The 18,438-nt window shown below is 37.6% G+C and overlaps 1 protein-coding gene across 4 annotated transcripts in view; it reads right to left on the reverse strand.

Annotated features, from left to right (window-relative positions):
• NEBL (nebulette) overlaps positions 1 to 18,438 on the reverse strand; it is a 395,768-nt gene that overhangs the window by 166,188 nt on the left and 211,142 nt on the right. For all 4 annotated transcript variants that reach the window (XM_055092459.2, XM_034930073.4, XM_055092458.2 and 1 more), the window contains exon 4: positions 16,005 to 16,112. In XM_055092459.2, the coding sequence (XP_054948434.1) occupies positions 16,005 to 16,112 (108 nt within the window). The remainder of the gene's footprint in view (positions 1 to 16,004; positions 16,113 to 18,438) is intronic.

The following is an 18,438-nucleotide window of genomic DNA, read 5'->3' on the forward strand; positions in this document are numbered from 1 at the left end:
TAATACTCACCATGCAGACCCCAAAATGCCGTTTAAGAACACACTAGCTTCCGTACTGACAAAAAGAAACCAAAATCTTTGGACATTTGCTCTATGGCACGAGGGCTCCAGATATAACATATAATCAATGCTCCCAAAATCCTGGTGTAGAGGATTCAAGTACTGGACTTTGAGGTCAGAAAAAAGAAAAACAAACCAACAAACTTGGACTCCAATCCCAGCTCTGTTCTTTACTGATTGTATGCAATTAAATAATTCATTTATCCTCTCTAAATGCCAGTTTGCTCATCAGTGAAATGAGAATAATGACAAGTATTTCCAGGGATTGTTGCTAAAAATAAGTGAAATAACAAACATGAAAGATGGCCCAACACACAAGAGCCCTTCATGAATGTTCGTTCTCATCTCTTCCCTCTATTCGTGTATGTGGGTGTCATCTATATACGAACAGGGATGCACAGATGATTGACAGGCCCCTGCTTGAGTCTTGAACAGCTAAATGAGGACAAGGAAGGTGAGAGGCAGCCCTTATAGGCTGTATGAGCAAGGAGCCAATCATGTTTCCTCCAAAGTCTATATGTTGTTTCTGCACATGGAAATTGGATTTTCAAATAATCTTTTCATCTTTTCAGGAGCTCACTATGAAAATCTATGTTTTCAAGAAGCTGTGGCCCTCGTGCTACTGGTAGTTAGCAGGATGAAGCTGAGTCAAGGAACACACAAAGACCTTCAGAGGTTTTTCAAATATTCCATTTCTTGAGCCAGGAGTAGCTACGTGGCTACCCATTTTATTATTTTTGTTTTTTGTTTGTTTGTTGGTTTTGAGACAGGATCTCGCTCTGTCACCCAGGCTGAAGTGCAGTAGTGTGATCTCAGCTCACTGCAACCTCTGCTTCCTGAGTTCAAGCAATTCTCCCACCTCAGCTTCCCAAGCAGCTGGGACTACAGGTGCACGCCACCACACCCGGCTAACATTTGTATGTTTGGTAGAGACGAGGTTTCACCACGCTGTTGGCCAGGCTGGTCTCAAACACCGCGCCAGTCCCATTTTATTATTCTTTAAACTGGACATATTTTCTATCAACTGTTTTGTATGTGTAACATAGTTCACAATCTAAAAGTGGGGTAGAGTCTTAATATCAGGAGGCTGGAATCAGGGATTCTAGATGTGGAAATCCTGGCAGCATTTAACAAAGGATAACATTTATTTTTTTGCCTCCTAAACTGATGGGTTTTTTTGAATCGTTAATAGCTACTTCTGTGGAACCCATACAAGTGCCAGGAGGCTCACCACCCCAAGATCCCCAGAAACTGACTGACTCCAAAGAATTTGGTAGTGAGACATACAAAGGTCCCCTAAAAAATAACCAGGAGTACAGGGTGCATCCTGAGAATAGGATGATGCTGATAATATCTGAAGGATTTACAGTTTAATACTTATGAGTCCTTTTTTGAATACACCTTGAAAGTCTGTTTCTGAATGACTGGGAATTTCAGCAATGCCTGTGGATGTGAGTTTCAAAGAGTCATATGTCGAAAACAAAAGGCAACCTGGACTAGAGATCAGAATGCCTCGGTGCTAGCCCTGAGTGTTTCATAGAGAGCATTAGGGGAGTTGTAGGGTAACTTTCAAAGTATTCAGGCAGCACAGATTTAAGATGAGACGGTACTTTGTCTGACATCCTCATATCCTCATTGGCTAGAACAGCAAAACATAGGCTATTGTATGAGGGCAGGCTAGAAAGCGTCAAACTCACCTGCTCCCCTCTTCTTGTGCCTTCTCTTAGGACAACATTCCCCTCCCCACCCCACTACCTCCCAGTTTTTGGTGTATGTATGACAACTACAAAATAATTTAACTAAATATTTAACTTCTAAAGATATAATTGTAACAGTCACAGTAATAATCGATGGAGTAATCTGCAAAAGTAAAACAGCACTGATGAGCTTCATAGTTGTTTATTATCATTGTGCCAGGCTTTGCTATTTACAAATCACAGCCATTGACATTTTTACTGAGAAATCACACACACACACACACACACACACACACACACACACACACACGGTGTCAGGAGACAAAAGGGTAATAGTGTAGGAAGCAGATGGAAGGACGGCTTCATAGCAGACTGAGCACATGCTTCATGCGTAAGTGAGGTAAGGGGCACTCAAAATAGAAAAGAATTCAACAAACTTACACAGAAGTCTGCAATCAGACAATCTAACAAACACCGAATTATTTTCAGGTTATCTGTATGTCTTATGCTTTAGAGCAGGGGTGTCCAATCTTTAGGATTCCCTGGGCCACACATAAAATACGTTAACACTAACAAAAGGTCCATGTATAAATCTCATAATGTTTTAAGAAAGTTGATGGATTTGTGCTGGGCCGCATTCAAAGCTGTCCTGGGTCCCATGTGGCCCAAGGGCCATGGGTTGGACAAGCTTTAGAGTTGAGTGTTGTTCCTATTTTTAAATTTCTTTCATTTAGGGGTAAGTATCATCTTTTTTATAGAATTTAGAGTCTTTAATGGTTTGCATCTAACCCTGGAAGCAGAAATAATAATGGGATAGAGGTTAGAAGCAATGTAAATAATCTTAACCATCTGTCCGGCCTCTTGCTAAATATTTCATGCCTTTCAACCAGTAACATAAAGCCTAGGATCAGAATCCAATATGCTAGTCAGTTTACTCCAAATAACCCAGTGGTGTGGTTTATTTCATTATACCCATGACACTAGACCTTTCCTTTTATAAATATCAAAAAATATTATTTTCTCCCTTAAGTAAATCAAGTAAATAATGGCTTACCCTTCACAGTACTCAGTTATTTAATGTATCAAATGCCTTATCTGGCAAAACCTGAACGTGAAATAGTTATGGAAGTGTTTACAATAAAGGCACAGGGGTGGACAAGAACAAGTTTTGGAGAAAATGAGGGGAATAAATGGTTAACTGCCAGCAGACACACACTCACGCTGGAGGACACAAAAAGGTTCACAGCAGTTGTTAAATTCATTTAGAGAAACTCACTTTATTTCTCCAACAGAGCTCTCACCAGCTAATCTGTATTACAACCTGCAGGATTCTTAATATTCTCAGCAGGATCAAGATTCGGGCCACACTGATTCAGCTATTTAATCTTGCAAGAGAACAATATTTGGCAGGAAAAGACCCCACAGCACTGAGGGGATGTCCCAGTGGTTTGTCGTTAACACAGACTGGGCCAAGAACGCCAAAGGTGGAAACCAAACAGCACTAAAACCAATGTTTCTCTTTTCCTTTCACTAGCTCTGTCCTCAAACACATATGTGTACTCTACGCATACGTGGCAAACACATATGTCACATGTGCAAAGACAGCTATTTCAGATGCATGTATGTTTTTAAAAGGCAAAATATTTCCTGAATATTTTGGGCCCTGTCATGAAAAATTTAAAATTCAAAAGTATTGACTTCCTCTTTTCCTATTTGAATACCTTTATTTCTTTGTCTTGCCTGATTGCCCTGGCCAGAACTTCCATTCTCAGCAAACTAACCCAGGAACAGAAAACCAAACACTGCATGTTCTCATTCCTAAGTGGGAGTCAAACAACGAGAACACATGGACACAGGGAGGGGAACATCACACACTAGGGCCTGTTGGGGGATGGGGGAAAAGCGGAGGAAGAGCATTAGGACAAATACCTAATGCATGCGGGGTTTAAAACCTAGGTGACGGATTGATAGGTACAGCAAACCACCATGGCACATGTATACCTATGTAACAAACTTGCACATTCTGCACATGTATCCCAGAACGTAAAGTAAAAAATAAAAAGAAATTCAAAAGTATCACTCACAGGTTGGAGGCAGGAAAAGAGATGAAGGAACCACGGCCGGAGTTTCACTTTCAAACTGTTTAATCTTCTTAAGCATTGAAAATCGAAATAGTAAAAACATATTTATGAATTTTTAATGTATACAAATTTTTAAGATACTGATTTTTTTAACCATCTTGAAATTAATAAGCTGAACAACACTCTTCTATACTTGAACATTTGCAATGTTTTATATAGAATACTGTGGTTTGATTTCCTTTTGTGTTTTGTATTTTTTCTGTTGAGGACGTCTTTATTTCTTTATTTAAATGCCTGTTAAGCGATTTAGATGGTTTGACTTAATTTTTTGTGGTATTTTCTGGAATACTGATAGGCAAATAGGGAATAAAGAAAACAGACATACAGTAGTGGACAAACTTAAAAATAAGATGTATAGCCTCTATTATTAAACAAAGATTATAAATCACTCTTGAAATCAATGATTCAGTGAAGTTTTTAACAACTAATAAAATAGTATGACTCGTGTTCAATTCCTTTCCCTCCTAAACCTGAGTTTGTTACCCTCTGATATTAACACAGCATTTCCCTCTATCTGGCATTTCTCCCATTTAGAACATTAGATGTATTATCTCATATACAGAGCTTGTTGCTCTAACATTGTCTGCTGCCTGTCAGGCTAACTACAAGCCGCAGGGCATCAGGGGTCATCTGTGCTTTATTCCTCATTAATCCCACCTCCTAGCAATGTGCCCGGCACATAGTAAACACTTTAAAACATGTTTGTCAAGTCAATAATTAAGATCTCAAAAGTGGTATCATCTAGAAATGTTTGTTTTGGATTTATAGATGCCCAAATTATGCACATTTGAAACTACGATAACCACTCCTTCAACAATCCTGCCTCAACCTATATTTCAGGAATGGGATCTCTCCCTGCACTCTAACAAGGAGACGCCGGGTGTTCCTAACCTTATATTCATCTCTTCCCTTCCTTCTGCCTCTTCTCCCTCATAAACACTTTTACATCCAACCGAGGCCCTCATGCATCCTAGGATGAACATGAAACACATCCAGAAAAGTGGTTTTTCACTTTTTCTGAAATCCACACGGCCTGATGCAAGGTCATGTCCAGACCCAATGTTTCATGAATAAAGGTGTATACGTGTCAGGTAACTGTGAAGGTAATTTCTACTTCTGTCTTATACTTTACAGTCAAAGCCCCAGATTCTGGAGGATTTAAACATGATCAAGAAATGCCACTTATCATCAAAGGCCTCACCACAATTACACAACAAAAATAAATATTTCAATCACTTTGTTTATGGGAAATTGATTCTATCAAAAATGACAGTGTTAAGAATAATAGAATGGTTTTTAAGGTTTTTTCCTGTATTCTTTTTTTCTAAATCCATACTCTCTTTCCTGGTTTGCTAAACACAGGCAAATTCTAAGACCTTTATAATTCTAAGGATGCAATGATACAAAGCTTAATTCAAATGAGTTAAATATTCCTTTGTGGCCTGGTATGGTGGCTTATACCTGTAATCCCAGCACTTTAGGAAGCTGAGGTGGGAGGATGGCTTGAGCCGAGGAGTTCAAGACCAACCTGGGCAATATAGGCAAACCTTATCTCTATTCGAAAAAAAAAAAAAAAAAGAAGCTGACTTTGTTACAATTGATATAGCCACAAAAGGAAAAATCAAAAATATAAAGAAGCAAAAAACATGACTTCCTACTTCTTGTCCTTGGAACCAAATAGAGTCTGGAGGCATTTCACAAAAGCAATAGGTCCTTCAGACAGAAATTTAGATATCTTTGTGCAAGCAGCATTGCATGTGATTCTGTACAAAAGAGAAAAAGGCCACAAAGCAGGCCTGACAACCATGAATGGAAAGAAAGCTATAGAAGAAAATATGAGCAAAAAAAAAAAAGAAAGAAATGCAATTTTTATGACATAATCCTTCCAGGAAAATGCAAAGTAAATTAGAGAGCATAGTTGCATACTTAAAAAAAAAAGACATTCTTGTTTCTAACTTCCAAATCATAAAATTTTCTCTAATTGTATAAACTTGGCTTAGATTACCAATGGATTTTGAATTAAATCTCTATACAATGTCTCCCTTGACTTATGACCCTCCAATAAGCTAAAATAACACTCAACTATTACTCTTAAGAACTAAGAAAACAACAGGTTTTAAACCTGCCTCTAAAACTTCATTGACATTATAATTATATGGCCTAATTATTAATGATAGTCACATCTGGGACTCCAAAAATATATACATAAGAGTTCTGGTTTTTCTTTAACATTCAGGATATTCTACTCACTGTGGCTATGTCCCAAAAGGTATAATAAAATCTGGAAGAAAATTTAGATACTTTCAAAGTTCTAAATCTGCATCATGCACTGGAAATTGAGACATGAAGCTAGTCTTTGTTAGACCTTCCCTGTGTCCTGGAAATTTTTTTCTATTCTCACCTCTCTGCCTTCCTTTTTATTCACATCTGCCCAGGCTAAACTGCTAGCACAGGACATGTGAAGTCTACATTCTGAACTACATAATTCAACCAAGATCTGGAAAACTTAAAAACTTCACCACACTCTAAAGTATCTGTGTTTCTATCAATGACTAATGGCTCAAACCTGGAAATGAAAAGTTTGAAAGGTTCAATTAAGAACCGGGGCCGGGCAGGGTGGCTCACACCTACAATCCCAGGACTTTGGGAAACCGAGGGAGGTGGATCACCTGAAGTCAGGAGTTTGAGACCAGCCTGGCCAACACGGTAAAACCCCGTCTCTACTAAAAATACAAAAATTAGCTGGGCGTGGTGCCAGGCACCTGTAGTCCCAGCTACTAGGGAGGCTGAGGCAGGAGAATCACTTGAACCCAGGAGGCAGAGGTTGCCATGAGCCGAAATTGTACCACTGTACTCCAGCCTGGGCAACAGCGTGAGACTCTGTCTGAAGGAAAAAAAAAAAAGAACTGGAAATAGGATATAGGAGGAATTTTTTTTTCTTTTTTTAGTTAAGAATATTCAGCTTGAAAATAGGGAAAAGTTTAAAACCGAATGTAGAAGTTTTCCTGGAAAGGCAACGGGTAGAGGGTAGTGTTATCTAGCTTCACTAAAGAAACTAGCTCATCTGTCAGGGTACAGTGGCTCACGCCTGTAATCCCAATACTTTGGGAAGACGAGGTGGGCGGATCACTTGAGGACAGGAATTTGAGGCCAGCCTGGTCAACATGGCGAAACCCCATTTCTACTAAAAATATAAAAATTAGCTGGGCATGGTGGTACATGCCTGTAATCCCAGCTACTCGGGACACTGAGGCACGAGAATTACTTGAACCCCGGAGGTGGAGGTTGCAGTAAGCCGAGATTGCACCGCTGTACTCCAGCCTGGGTGACAGAGTGAGACCCTGTCTCAAAAAAAAAAAAAAAAAGAAAGAAAAAGAAAAAAGAAAAGAAAAGAAAAAACAAGAAATTAGCTCATGATAGCAGTTTATATTATAATTATGTGACACTTTGGATATTTCAAAGCACATTCACAAAGTGTATGTCACTTAAATACCTCAAAATTTCCCTGTTATATATGCAGATCATTCCCCATTCAGCCCTGGTATGGACTGAACTGTGTACCACCCCAAAATCCATATGTTGAAGCCCTAACCACCAATGTGACTGTATTTGGAGAGGTGACTTTAAGGAGGTAATTAAGGTTAAATGAAGTCACAAGGAAGCCCTGGTCCAATTGGGTCTGTGTCCTTCTAAGAGGAGGAGACACAGAGATCTCTCTTGCTCTCCCTCTCTCTCTCCACATGCACACACCAACGAAAGGCCACATGAGGACACTGCAAGAAGGCAAGTGTCTGCAAGCCAGGAAGAGAGCCCTCACCAGCCCTGCCATACCTTGATCTGGCACTTCCCAGCCTCCAGAACTGTGAGAAAAATTTCTGTCGCTTTACGCTGCCCAACCTGCGATATCTTGTTATGGTGCCTGAGCAGACTAAGACAAGCCCTAATTTTTTTTTTTTTTTTTTTAGGTTCTTGGATTAGACACCAAAAAGAATTCCCTATGATATATTAAGATAGGGGAAGTCCTGGCATTTGTAATGTAATTAGAAAATAAATTATCCTGCTTTACTGAGGAAATGTTGCCACAATCCTTTGATAAAACTATAGAAGTCACTGAATATTTAAGGAGCAGAGAGTGAAAGATCGTGTTTATCAAGCAGCACCAAAAAGAAAAGAATCATAAAATTGAAAGCAACTTGAGAAACTAAAAATATCCTTGCAAAGAGGAGTTTCAAGAAAAAGAATGTACAAAATTAGTCAATATTTTACATATTATTACCTCATTCGTTTATTCCACATGCATTTATTGAGTACGTGCTCTGTACTGAGCTCTACTCTAGGCATAACCAATCTTGCGTTGAAGGGGTAGACTCATTCCTTGCTCCACTATGGCAGATATTCCAGAAAAGATTTTATTTGCCTAGACTGAAAAGTGGATGGGATGGCAAACTCTTCTTAAGGAAAAAAAAAAAAAAAAAAAAGAAAGAAAAAACACCCTGGATATAGAGAAAGTAATCCCATAATATAATCCAGCTATTTACTGAATAGATATTTATTTGATAACTACTTTGTGCTAGAAAATGATACAATAGAAAAAAAATCTGGGAGCTTTCAAGAAGAAAATTGATGTGCAATGGATATGTAGACCTTGAAAGAGATTAGAACTCCTAGTAATAATCTTCACTGTAAGATGAAATTCACACAAGGCCAGGATATTCACTCATCAAAGTAAAAAATAAAAATATTTGTTGACACAAATGGTCAATACATTTGTTTATTAAATATGGCAGTGGGCTAGGCCCTGGGTCTGTATAGAAAAAAAGACACAGCCCATTTCTTCATAGAGTTCAGTCTGAGGGTAGGAAAACTCATAATGCAGCTATAGAAGCTGACTGTCAGAGCAGCTAGGGAAAGATGGTGTTGCAGGACTTTTCCTTAGTTCAGCTAAAGATGGGGTCCTTTGTCCCACGGCAATGAAAATTCAGGCTCGCAGACAATTTGAATGAGTAAGACAGGGTTTTGCTGGGTGAAAGGAAGAAAAGGGGGAAACAGGGACTCCCTGCAAGGCCAGAGTCCCCTGCTAGAGAGCTTCCTGCCTCATAGTTTGAATTCCAGGTTTCACAGAGGAAGAGGAGGGGGCCTGGCTCCCCCACCACCACCCCACCCCCTCTGCAAACAGCACAAACTTCCCAAGGCTCTACCCTAGTGGGCAGGCTGATTGGAGTTTTTCCGGGGACCCCCTCCCATCTGGCTGTCTCAATGGTAGCCTCTGAGCCAGTGTGGATGGGGAGAGGTATGAAGGGCCTTGCAGGCAGAAGTGTGAAATGGATGGGTTCAGGTTGCAAGAGGGCCTCCCAGGCTAGAGGTCTCAGCTAGCACTAAGCCAGGGACAGCCTCACATTCCAGGCAAAAGATTTTACATTTTATCCTAAAGGCAGTAGAGAGACTTAACAGATTTTAAAAGAGGATGTGACATGATCAGACGTGCATTTTAGGAAAACCTTGCAAGAAACTGTAAGGAGAATAGCCCAAGTCAAGAGACTATTCCCACACTCCTATCAATGGGTAGGGAGGGCCCTAAATTAGAGAGATGACAAGAAATGCAAAGTATAAAGCACCATCTGGTGCATTCTTTCAGATATAAAACATAAATGGAAAGAGACATGGATGATCTTCACCTATGGGAAGTTAAGGAGGTCAGACATAAGACACATAAAATGCTAATTAAAACCAAAGTGGAGAATATGATGTGTGAAATGAGTGGTACAAATGATAGTGTTATCGCACAAAAGTCCCACAATAATTCAGAGATGAGACACATCACTGTAGCTGGGTTTGAGTGTGTGTCTGGGATCAGGGGGCTGGGCTGTCATTTACAAATAGTGTGAAATTGTCCTAAACATGCAGAATGACTCATGCAAAAGCCCAGAACAGAGTAAGTAGGCAGGCCTAAAAGAAATCGAAGAACAGTGGTGAAGAGTAGTGAAAGATAAGGTGAAAAATAGTCATTTAGGAGCAGATTGTGGAGGGTCCTTAGAGTCAGAATTAAAGGGTTTACGAGATTAGACTTTATGCTACTCAAACTGGAGGGCCATGGAAAGTATTTTAGTGGGTCATAATTAGGGTCTTGATGAAAGAGATATTTTAGAACAACTCATCTGGTCATTGTGTTTTAGATGCAATGAAAGGAACAGAAGGAGATAAGGCCAATTAGGAAGTTACTGCAGTAACTCAGGCAAGATAATGGCCTGAACACAGTGAAACTGAAAAGAAAGGAATATGGGAAAAAAGGATTTCATGAAAAAAGGATCTTCACAGATTGTTCACTGAATCCTTCATCTCTTGTTTCAAAAAAAAAGAAAAAGTCATATGTGTTAATTCTTTTATTACCGGGGCTCTTCTCAAACCTCCCCTTTAGACAATGCCATTTTACAACCAAAACTCTTGTACTTGACATGCACAAGTAATTACTGGTCTGGGATGTATTTGTTTCTTTAAGTGACTGTGGCTGAAAAATTGAGGCTAAAAAAAAGAGATCAGCCTTTGAAGTTCTGCTCTACATGGAAAAATAAAGCAAAACCAGGTGTAAGGGAAACCACAGATTTGGAAACAAGAAAGGACCAAGAGGTAATTTTCCGTACATTTCTCACATGAAAGTATAAGTAATCCTTATAGAAATACTTTTCCCGAGGAGCGGTTGTTCAGAGGATCTAATTAAACAGGGTATGTCAAAGTGTTTCAAAATAAATGAGGTATTCATACATCTGTTAGGTATTATGAGAAAATATGTGTTATTGCCCTATCACTTTCTCTTTTTTTTAATCATTGTCTTTAAAGATAATGCTACCGACCCCACTATTTACTGGGAATTCATCAGAGTTATTGGTTGAGATGAGCTACAGATAAGGTCTAGTCCACTAAAGCAACATATAGATTCACTCTGTAAAAATACTAGCCTTCAAGAGCTTAAATCTAAACCAGTGACCTCATAACTAATCATCTATGTTAATCAACCCACTTATGACTTACAATAAAAATAACATTCATTCTCCTTTCAAACTGCTTAGTGTACTAGATTTTACTACTCAAAATCAGAAGCTTTTACATAAATGTTTCATTAGTTATAAAACTTCTGCTTTTTGTATAAAGAACAAAATTAACAAATAATGTATTTCAATGAATGACTTTATAATTTTTACCTTTCTCATATTTAAAAAAAAAAGTTTGCTGAATATAAAAAGAAAAAAATCTCCTTCAATGTCAGTTGTTCAGATTCATATAAGACCTAATTGCCTCATACACGATAATTTTGCCACCAGTTTACAATTAGCATGTATTGCTCATGCATGAGTTGACCCAATTACATAACAAATTTCGCCTTTGGGGATTTCTCTTGACTGCTTGTCTTCTGTCCACCATACAACTCAATTTCACACTGTCAGCAGCCTGAACATGGTTACAGTCAGTCTCTGTCAAAATGATTTATTTAAATTACAAACAGAGACCAAATCCCTAGATAATTGTCCCTACCCTCATGTTCACCCTTGCACTCAACCGAACTTTGAATCAAATCTTTTAATAGCCCATAGACACTACTATTCAATTATTAGGCATTGTTTAGTCTCAATAATCTAATATTGTTGAAGCTAACTCACAAAATCTCAGTGAACTAAATCAGCAGTATCCGTGTGAGCTTATTAATGGGCATATAATTTATTTTACATTCTAAGAAGTCAGTGAAAAATTATGCAGTGTAGCAAAAGAGCTAAAAATAATTATATTGCAAGATCAAATTATACAGAGATTACTTTTTGGTATACTTTTTTAAAAGTGTCACTCTTAGCTTTTCTTGTAAAGTAGGCAAGCAATTCTTATAAATGGGTATGCGAAATTGAAAGTGGTAGCAAAAAAGGATATTTGGGAAAGCGGACAGATAACTAAAATTGTGAACATTGACAAGGTAAGGGAAATAATATAGGGCAGGTGAAACACTAATGTCTATAGACATTAGTCTATAGTGATCTAGGAAAATGGGGTTTTAGACACTCTCATTGAAGTCAACACACAGAGGTACATACACAGATATACACACACACAGACAAGCAAAACTATTTTATCCATTTGTCAAGAACATGCAGAAATCCTGACAAATCAAATAATGGTACACTCACCAATTCAGTCAGTTTTTAAAACACACAATTTTGTCATCTGGTCGATTTTTGTTTCTTTCCCTTTCATTTGATATTTCTCTTCCCCCTGAAATAAATTAGAAAATAAACATCCAGTTTTCATCTATGGCACAAAGTCTGTAAAAGTCTCTTGGGGTTTGACTTCACCATTTTATTTCACAATTTATCCCCAGACTGTCTCAGCTAATTGAAAGTGCAGCTGATATTAGTGGGTAAACAGCCAGAATGAAACATCAGTAATTTTCCCAAGGCTAGCCTGAGTCCCTTGAATGTCTGGCGATGGTTCTGCTTTGAGATCCTGCTGCAGGTACCCTGAATGCGTTGCTTGTAAACTTGAAGGTGGGAACCACCTGAAATTAGAAAGAGCCTTTACAGTTACCCACATGAGCTAGCCCAGTAGCAGCCACAGAAAAGGGTGTTTTGTTTTTTTTAATGCCCTTGGGCACAGTATTCCTCAATTCATATTTGGACACTGTCCCTTAAGAATATTTTCCTAAAATATTGGTAAATAAAGAAAATGTGATGTACAAAGATATTTCTGCCATTTCTGAATTTATGCCCTAGAGTTTGGGGGCAAGGAGAGGGTGGATGGCAATTAAGCGACACAGTTGTGAAAATCTGTAGGGCAGGGCTTTCTGGCCCACAGTTCCTAAGTCAGTGCTGAACCCATTGGCTGTCAGGTTTCATTCTGCTGAAGAGATACAGTTTAAACAAAACCTGGACTTCCAAACATTATCTTCAATTAAACGATTTGGCTGGATTTCCTGACTTCCTATAAAAACTGTTCCCAAGCCTAACATTCAATTTCATAAGCAACCAAACCCCATCTGAATATTAATATATTCAATGAGATGAAGACATCTTCTGGAATTTCATGGGGAAAAAAATAATTTTGCTTTATTTTAGAAGCCAAGTTCTTTTTCTTCCTAGCCATTTAGTCAATTCTGAAATCCTGCCTCTTTTCTTGTTTTATTCTGTGGCTACACTAAGTGGGTAACATAACAGAAGAATTATAAATTGCAGTATTTAATAAATCTCTCATGTTCAGTATGTTGTCATTACAGTACCCAGAAAAGGCAAGTTCACCCACTCTCACCTCTTTCATCACACTCAATTTGAAATTTACGGTTGTATTTTATCCCACACCTCAGTAACATGCAGACTGAGTGGTCATTTCCAAATGATTTCAAATCCTCAATAAACAAACATGAGAAGAGCTGAAAAAAATTCAAAACATTGACATAGACATAAGCAATCAAAAATTCCCATTCATCCGTAACATATTACCCAAAACACCTAGGAGTTGTCATTAAATTCACTGCTTTATGTCTTTATACAAGAGAGATTAAAGGCAGCTAAGAAAGAGCCACACAATATTCAGAGATAAACTGGAAACAAATAGGAGAAAATGAAACACAGGGAAACATAAAGACAGCAAAGACTGCCGATCTTAGTTAACCTACCTATATTAACCTATATTAAACTTGGCACTCAAATGCAAGACTTACAAATTTCATACCCCTAATAATTTTCAGGATCTATAATTTTCAGGATTATAATTTCCCAGCATCTCTAGCCGGAAGATTCTGGGGTCTTTCCAGTCTAGACACTTTCTCACCTGTTTCCTCTCATAACAGACACAATCCAGCCACTGTCAAAAAATATCTGTTTGGGTTTTAGCCAATATTGTTCAGTGGGTTTAGATTAAAGTAATATGGAAAACTGGACTTGCCAAAGTACTACTTTTTGGATCAACCCAAGTTTCTTATAGAAAAAGATCCTTGAGTAATATGGAAAACCTAGTGAGGTAAGGGAAAAAGTTCATGAAGTTGCAGTCTTATAAATGAATAATAAATTCACCAGACCTCAGAGCACTTAACAGCCTCCCTTCTTTAAGAGCTGTTCCCTAATGGTAATATTATGAAGTCTATATTTTTTACAGCTATCCAAACATTTAATATGCCTCATATTGGCTAAGAGAACTACTTATAAGACTGCTATGGCTGCTAACATTAAGACATTGCAAAAAGGCTTTTTTTAAAAAAAGATGTTGTCTAAGTTACATGCTTTTAAAAATCAGTGTTGTCTAAATAATAGGCTTAATCTAAATGGTGCTTTTTATACTGCTGTCTATATAACATATTATATATGATAAATATAGATTAATACATACCTGTGTGATAAGGGTATTTTGCATAATTAAGAATGGATCTGCAAACGACCTCTGGTATTGAATAAAATGTATATTCCTGCTAATGATAAAGGTTGGTAAAATGATCAGTATTTTCTAATTAAACATGAATATTGACTAAATTTGAATAAAAATTAAAAGGCTTACCTTTGATCAGCTGCAATCCTTATGTTAGCTGTCACATGGATGTCTTAGGTAGAAATGTTTAGTTCTTTTTGAAATAAAATTCAGTGATTGTTGAAGATGTATGATATAACTGTTTTTGGCAGAATTATTTTTTAGATAAACATTTGCCAAAAATAATCCAAAGAAAGAACTGTTATTAAATGTAACTGCCAGTGTAATAGATGATTGATTTGCATTCTTAAAAGCAAAAATAGGTTTTTGGCTTAAGGAAAGAATAAAGAGGAAGAAAAATAAGGCAGTGATCTTCAGTATTCATGACTGATGGATTGCTGGGATGGGGTAGAAAAACTAAGAGACGAATGTCATGAAGTCTTAAAATTCAACTCTTTTTCTTCAAAGGAAATCCCTACTAATATAAAATGTCCATTTAAAGAGCAAAAAACAATGTGTACTTTGCATCCTCCCACTTCCTAATAAATTGTTTAACATGAAATAATTCTGTTTTTGAACTTTAGACATATAAAAAGTATTTTTCTCAAATTATACATAATTCTATCTGCAAATTGTATATGTATGTGTGTATATATACACATATTTATATATAAACGCATATATAATATATACACATGTATTTTATATACATACACACATATATACACGTATACATACATCTCATGATGATGACCAAATATCAGTGAGTTTGAAACCATCTGCTAATTAAACATGTCCTGGAAATTAAGGCTACATCAGTTATAACACCTAGATATACAAATTTTAGTGACTTTATAAGTGACGCACAAAATACCGTTCTCGTGAAAAATGGTATGAGTGTTGCCTGTTTGCTCATACTTTTATGTCACTCACACATCTGTTCATTTTCATTCATATTTCTTCTTGGATATCTAACATTGAATTAATTTTTGTGAAGAAAAATACATCGTGACACACTTCATATAATATTTTGGAAGAAACATAATCACAGGTGTGAATTACCAAAACTTAGAAGAGCTGTTTATCCACCTTTAATAAGTACTGAATTAATACCACCCTAATACGTTTTGAACTTCTGCTAGTCTCCATTTTCTCTTTCGACGAAACTATATTAATAAACAAGGCACAGCTTCAAGTCCAAAGCAACTACATATATAAATGTTTATTTCAAAAGTAAGATGTAATACCTGATTTCAACAAATATCTAATTCAAAATATGAAATCTTATAGACACCTAGTCGGCAAATAGGAGATCTTTTTTTAAGACTCCTAACCTTATATGTATATTTTATATGCTTATCCACAGTCAAAACTTAACTTTCAAGTTTCTTATTTTAATTATAAAAGGCCTATTTTGGAAAAATTTGAAAGCTGAGAACCATTCAAAATGGAATAAGGAGATCTTCTATTAGGTAACTAAGCACCGGGCCCTAGATAACTGTGATGGAACCAGAGGGCAGGGTTTACCAGATGAAATTGCCATAGTCTATGCGTGCACTGAGTACTGCTTGCACCCCACAGCAACACAAACACTTCCAAGTCATCCAGCCTCCCTTTCTCAACCAGAAATGCACATCAGAGCCATCATGCTATTGAATAAACAGGCACCTACATTACTGATTTGCTCCTGAGTCCTCTTCAGTCTCTGTAGCTCAGGAGTGTCCGTGACGATGCTGAAGCCCCTCCCTTTGCTTTCTTCAAAATCTCTTTTGTACTTGACCTAACAAGAAGGGGGAAAAGAAAAGTGAACAGAGGGATCACGAATCCCACTCAGGATAGGCTGGGCCAACGAAGCTGATGGAATTGGAAACAATGGCTAAAAACACAGGTCTCGGCCGGAGGTGCAGTTAAGAACCAGAAGGAAACAGCCAGGCTACCTGGTTTGTGTCCCAGATACTCCACTTACCATTTGTGTGACTTTAAGCAAGTTCTTTAACCACTCTGTGCTCAGTGGTGTCATCTGCACAGCGGCAATAACAACAATGGCTATTTAAGAGGTTGTAGGGATGGGATCAGACTACTTGATGCATGAATCTGGCTGACAGAAACAAGTAAGTACTCCATAATAGTTATTATGATTATCACCATTAATACCATTACTACTGTGAAAGCAAAGAAAATGTAGAAAAAGAAAGCTAAATCTTCTTCTCCTCCTGTGCCCGCCTGTCAGTGAAAAAGCCTCATTTTGAGCCTAAACTGTCCTATGGAGGAGGGAGATGAAGAATTGACAGCTAGCCCTGTCCAAGAAGTTTTTATTCAACTTCAGAAGGCAAATATATGGATACAATTACACAATGCTGTATTGCCAAATGGCAAGTACATAAATGCTTATGAAAATATTTATAAAATAGGCCACACCTAGAGATTAAAAAGCTGCTCACACATGCCCTTGGCATACTGTGTGCTGAAGTAGCGAAGATTTTTTTCAGTATTTAAATATACTTCTTCTCTAATTACAACCCAATGGAGCTGAATTTTACTGTTTCCTCGGAGGACTGGAACAGCTAATGCTTCATCTTACAGAACCCCATCTCCTGTTATTAGCATAATGACAATAACTGTCACACCAGTTAAAGATTTGGCTTGTTAATGACTGAGATGGTTACATCACTTTGTTCTTTTTTTAAGGCTAAATATCAAGAAATATGAAAACATATTTTGATAATCCATAGAATCCCCATTTTACATTCAAAATTACAAGCTTCCAATGAACACTTACATTGATCATTAAAATTAATTAAGTTAATTTAGGGTTGCCTATTCAATATGATTGTTAGTGTAGTGTAGTCTTCTGCAGAAGGTAGAAAAGTTCACTTCGTTGAACATGGAATGGCTGTTTCTGTTGAATCATGTCTGTATTTAAATACCCAGTTCTATCAAGCATTATTATCCTCAAGGATACTACAAGATTTTCTTTTACCAGACAAGCTTGAAAGAAAAACAAACACACACACACACACACACACACACACACACGGAAATCTAGATACTCTCATCGCTTTTAGCTTAAGCATACCTAATTCTTCTCTCTGTACTTTCGATTTGTAAAAGCACTAAACCCCTTACTTTATTCCCATAAGTAAAAGGTCAAATGAACTGCAATATTTTTCTTCCACATAAAATGCTGAGAGATTAGCCTTCTCACCCTCCATCTCCCAGCATGGGTAAAGATCCACATGCTGGCACATTCTCAATGTTTAATGCCTAACTAAGCAGGCAAGCTATTTAGTTTTGCTGGTAGTAAGCACTGGAGCTCAGAGTAGTAAAATAATAAAAGTTAAAAGGATGACAAGGTTTGAATAGCAACAGGCATGAAGACACTGGAAGAAATGCCTGTGAGACTAGTTCTAGCATTCCTAACACCAGTCTCAGAGAAGGCACAATCACATATTATTTTTGTTACTCGTTTGTATTTTTTAATAGCAATTTCCAAAGACAGAGGTGAAAAAGAAAAACCAATAAATTCTAGAATCATAGGTATTTTTGGTTTTTTCTTTTTGTTTTGGTAGTGATGGGTTCTCACTATGTTACCTAGGATGGTCTTGAACTCCTGGCCTCAAGTGATCCTCCTACCTTAGCCTCCCAAAGTGCTGGGATTGCAGGTATCAGCCACCACCACACCCAGCCTAGAATCACAGGTTTTGAGCTGACTACTGTTCAACAATCCTTTCCACATTCACAAGACACAAAAGAATCATCTGACTTTGGCTTGCTGGTTGTGTGACTAGCTTTGAGAAGTGTACAATCACCTCTAAAAATGGCTTGCAGAGTGTTGCAGGATTCCTGTTTCTTTTGAATGGTGTGAAACACAGCCAAGCCTCTTACCCTCTCAGCACCAGTTCAAGCACCAGCCCACCAGTATTTCTTTACTACACATAGGGAAACTCCGAGCCATTCATCAGCTCTCTCTTTTCCACACTCCCACCCACTTTCATCCTATTTACTTAGGTCTAATTTTAAATGTGGTATCAGATGGTTTGTCACTCATGTGTAGTCTGATTCTAGGAGGCAAGTGGATATAAAAAGAGAACAGAGGACAGAGGGAA

This window comes from Pan paniscus, chromosome 8 (assembly GCF_029289425.2).
Source record: "Pan paniscus chromosome 8, NHGRI_mPanPan1-v2.0_pri, whole genome shotgun sequence".
NCBI classification, from domain to species: domain Eukaryota; kingdom Metazoa; phylum Chordata; class Mammalia; order Primates; family Hominidae; genus Pan; species Pan paniscus.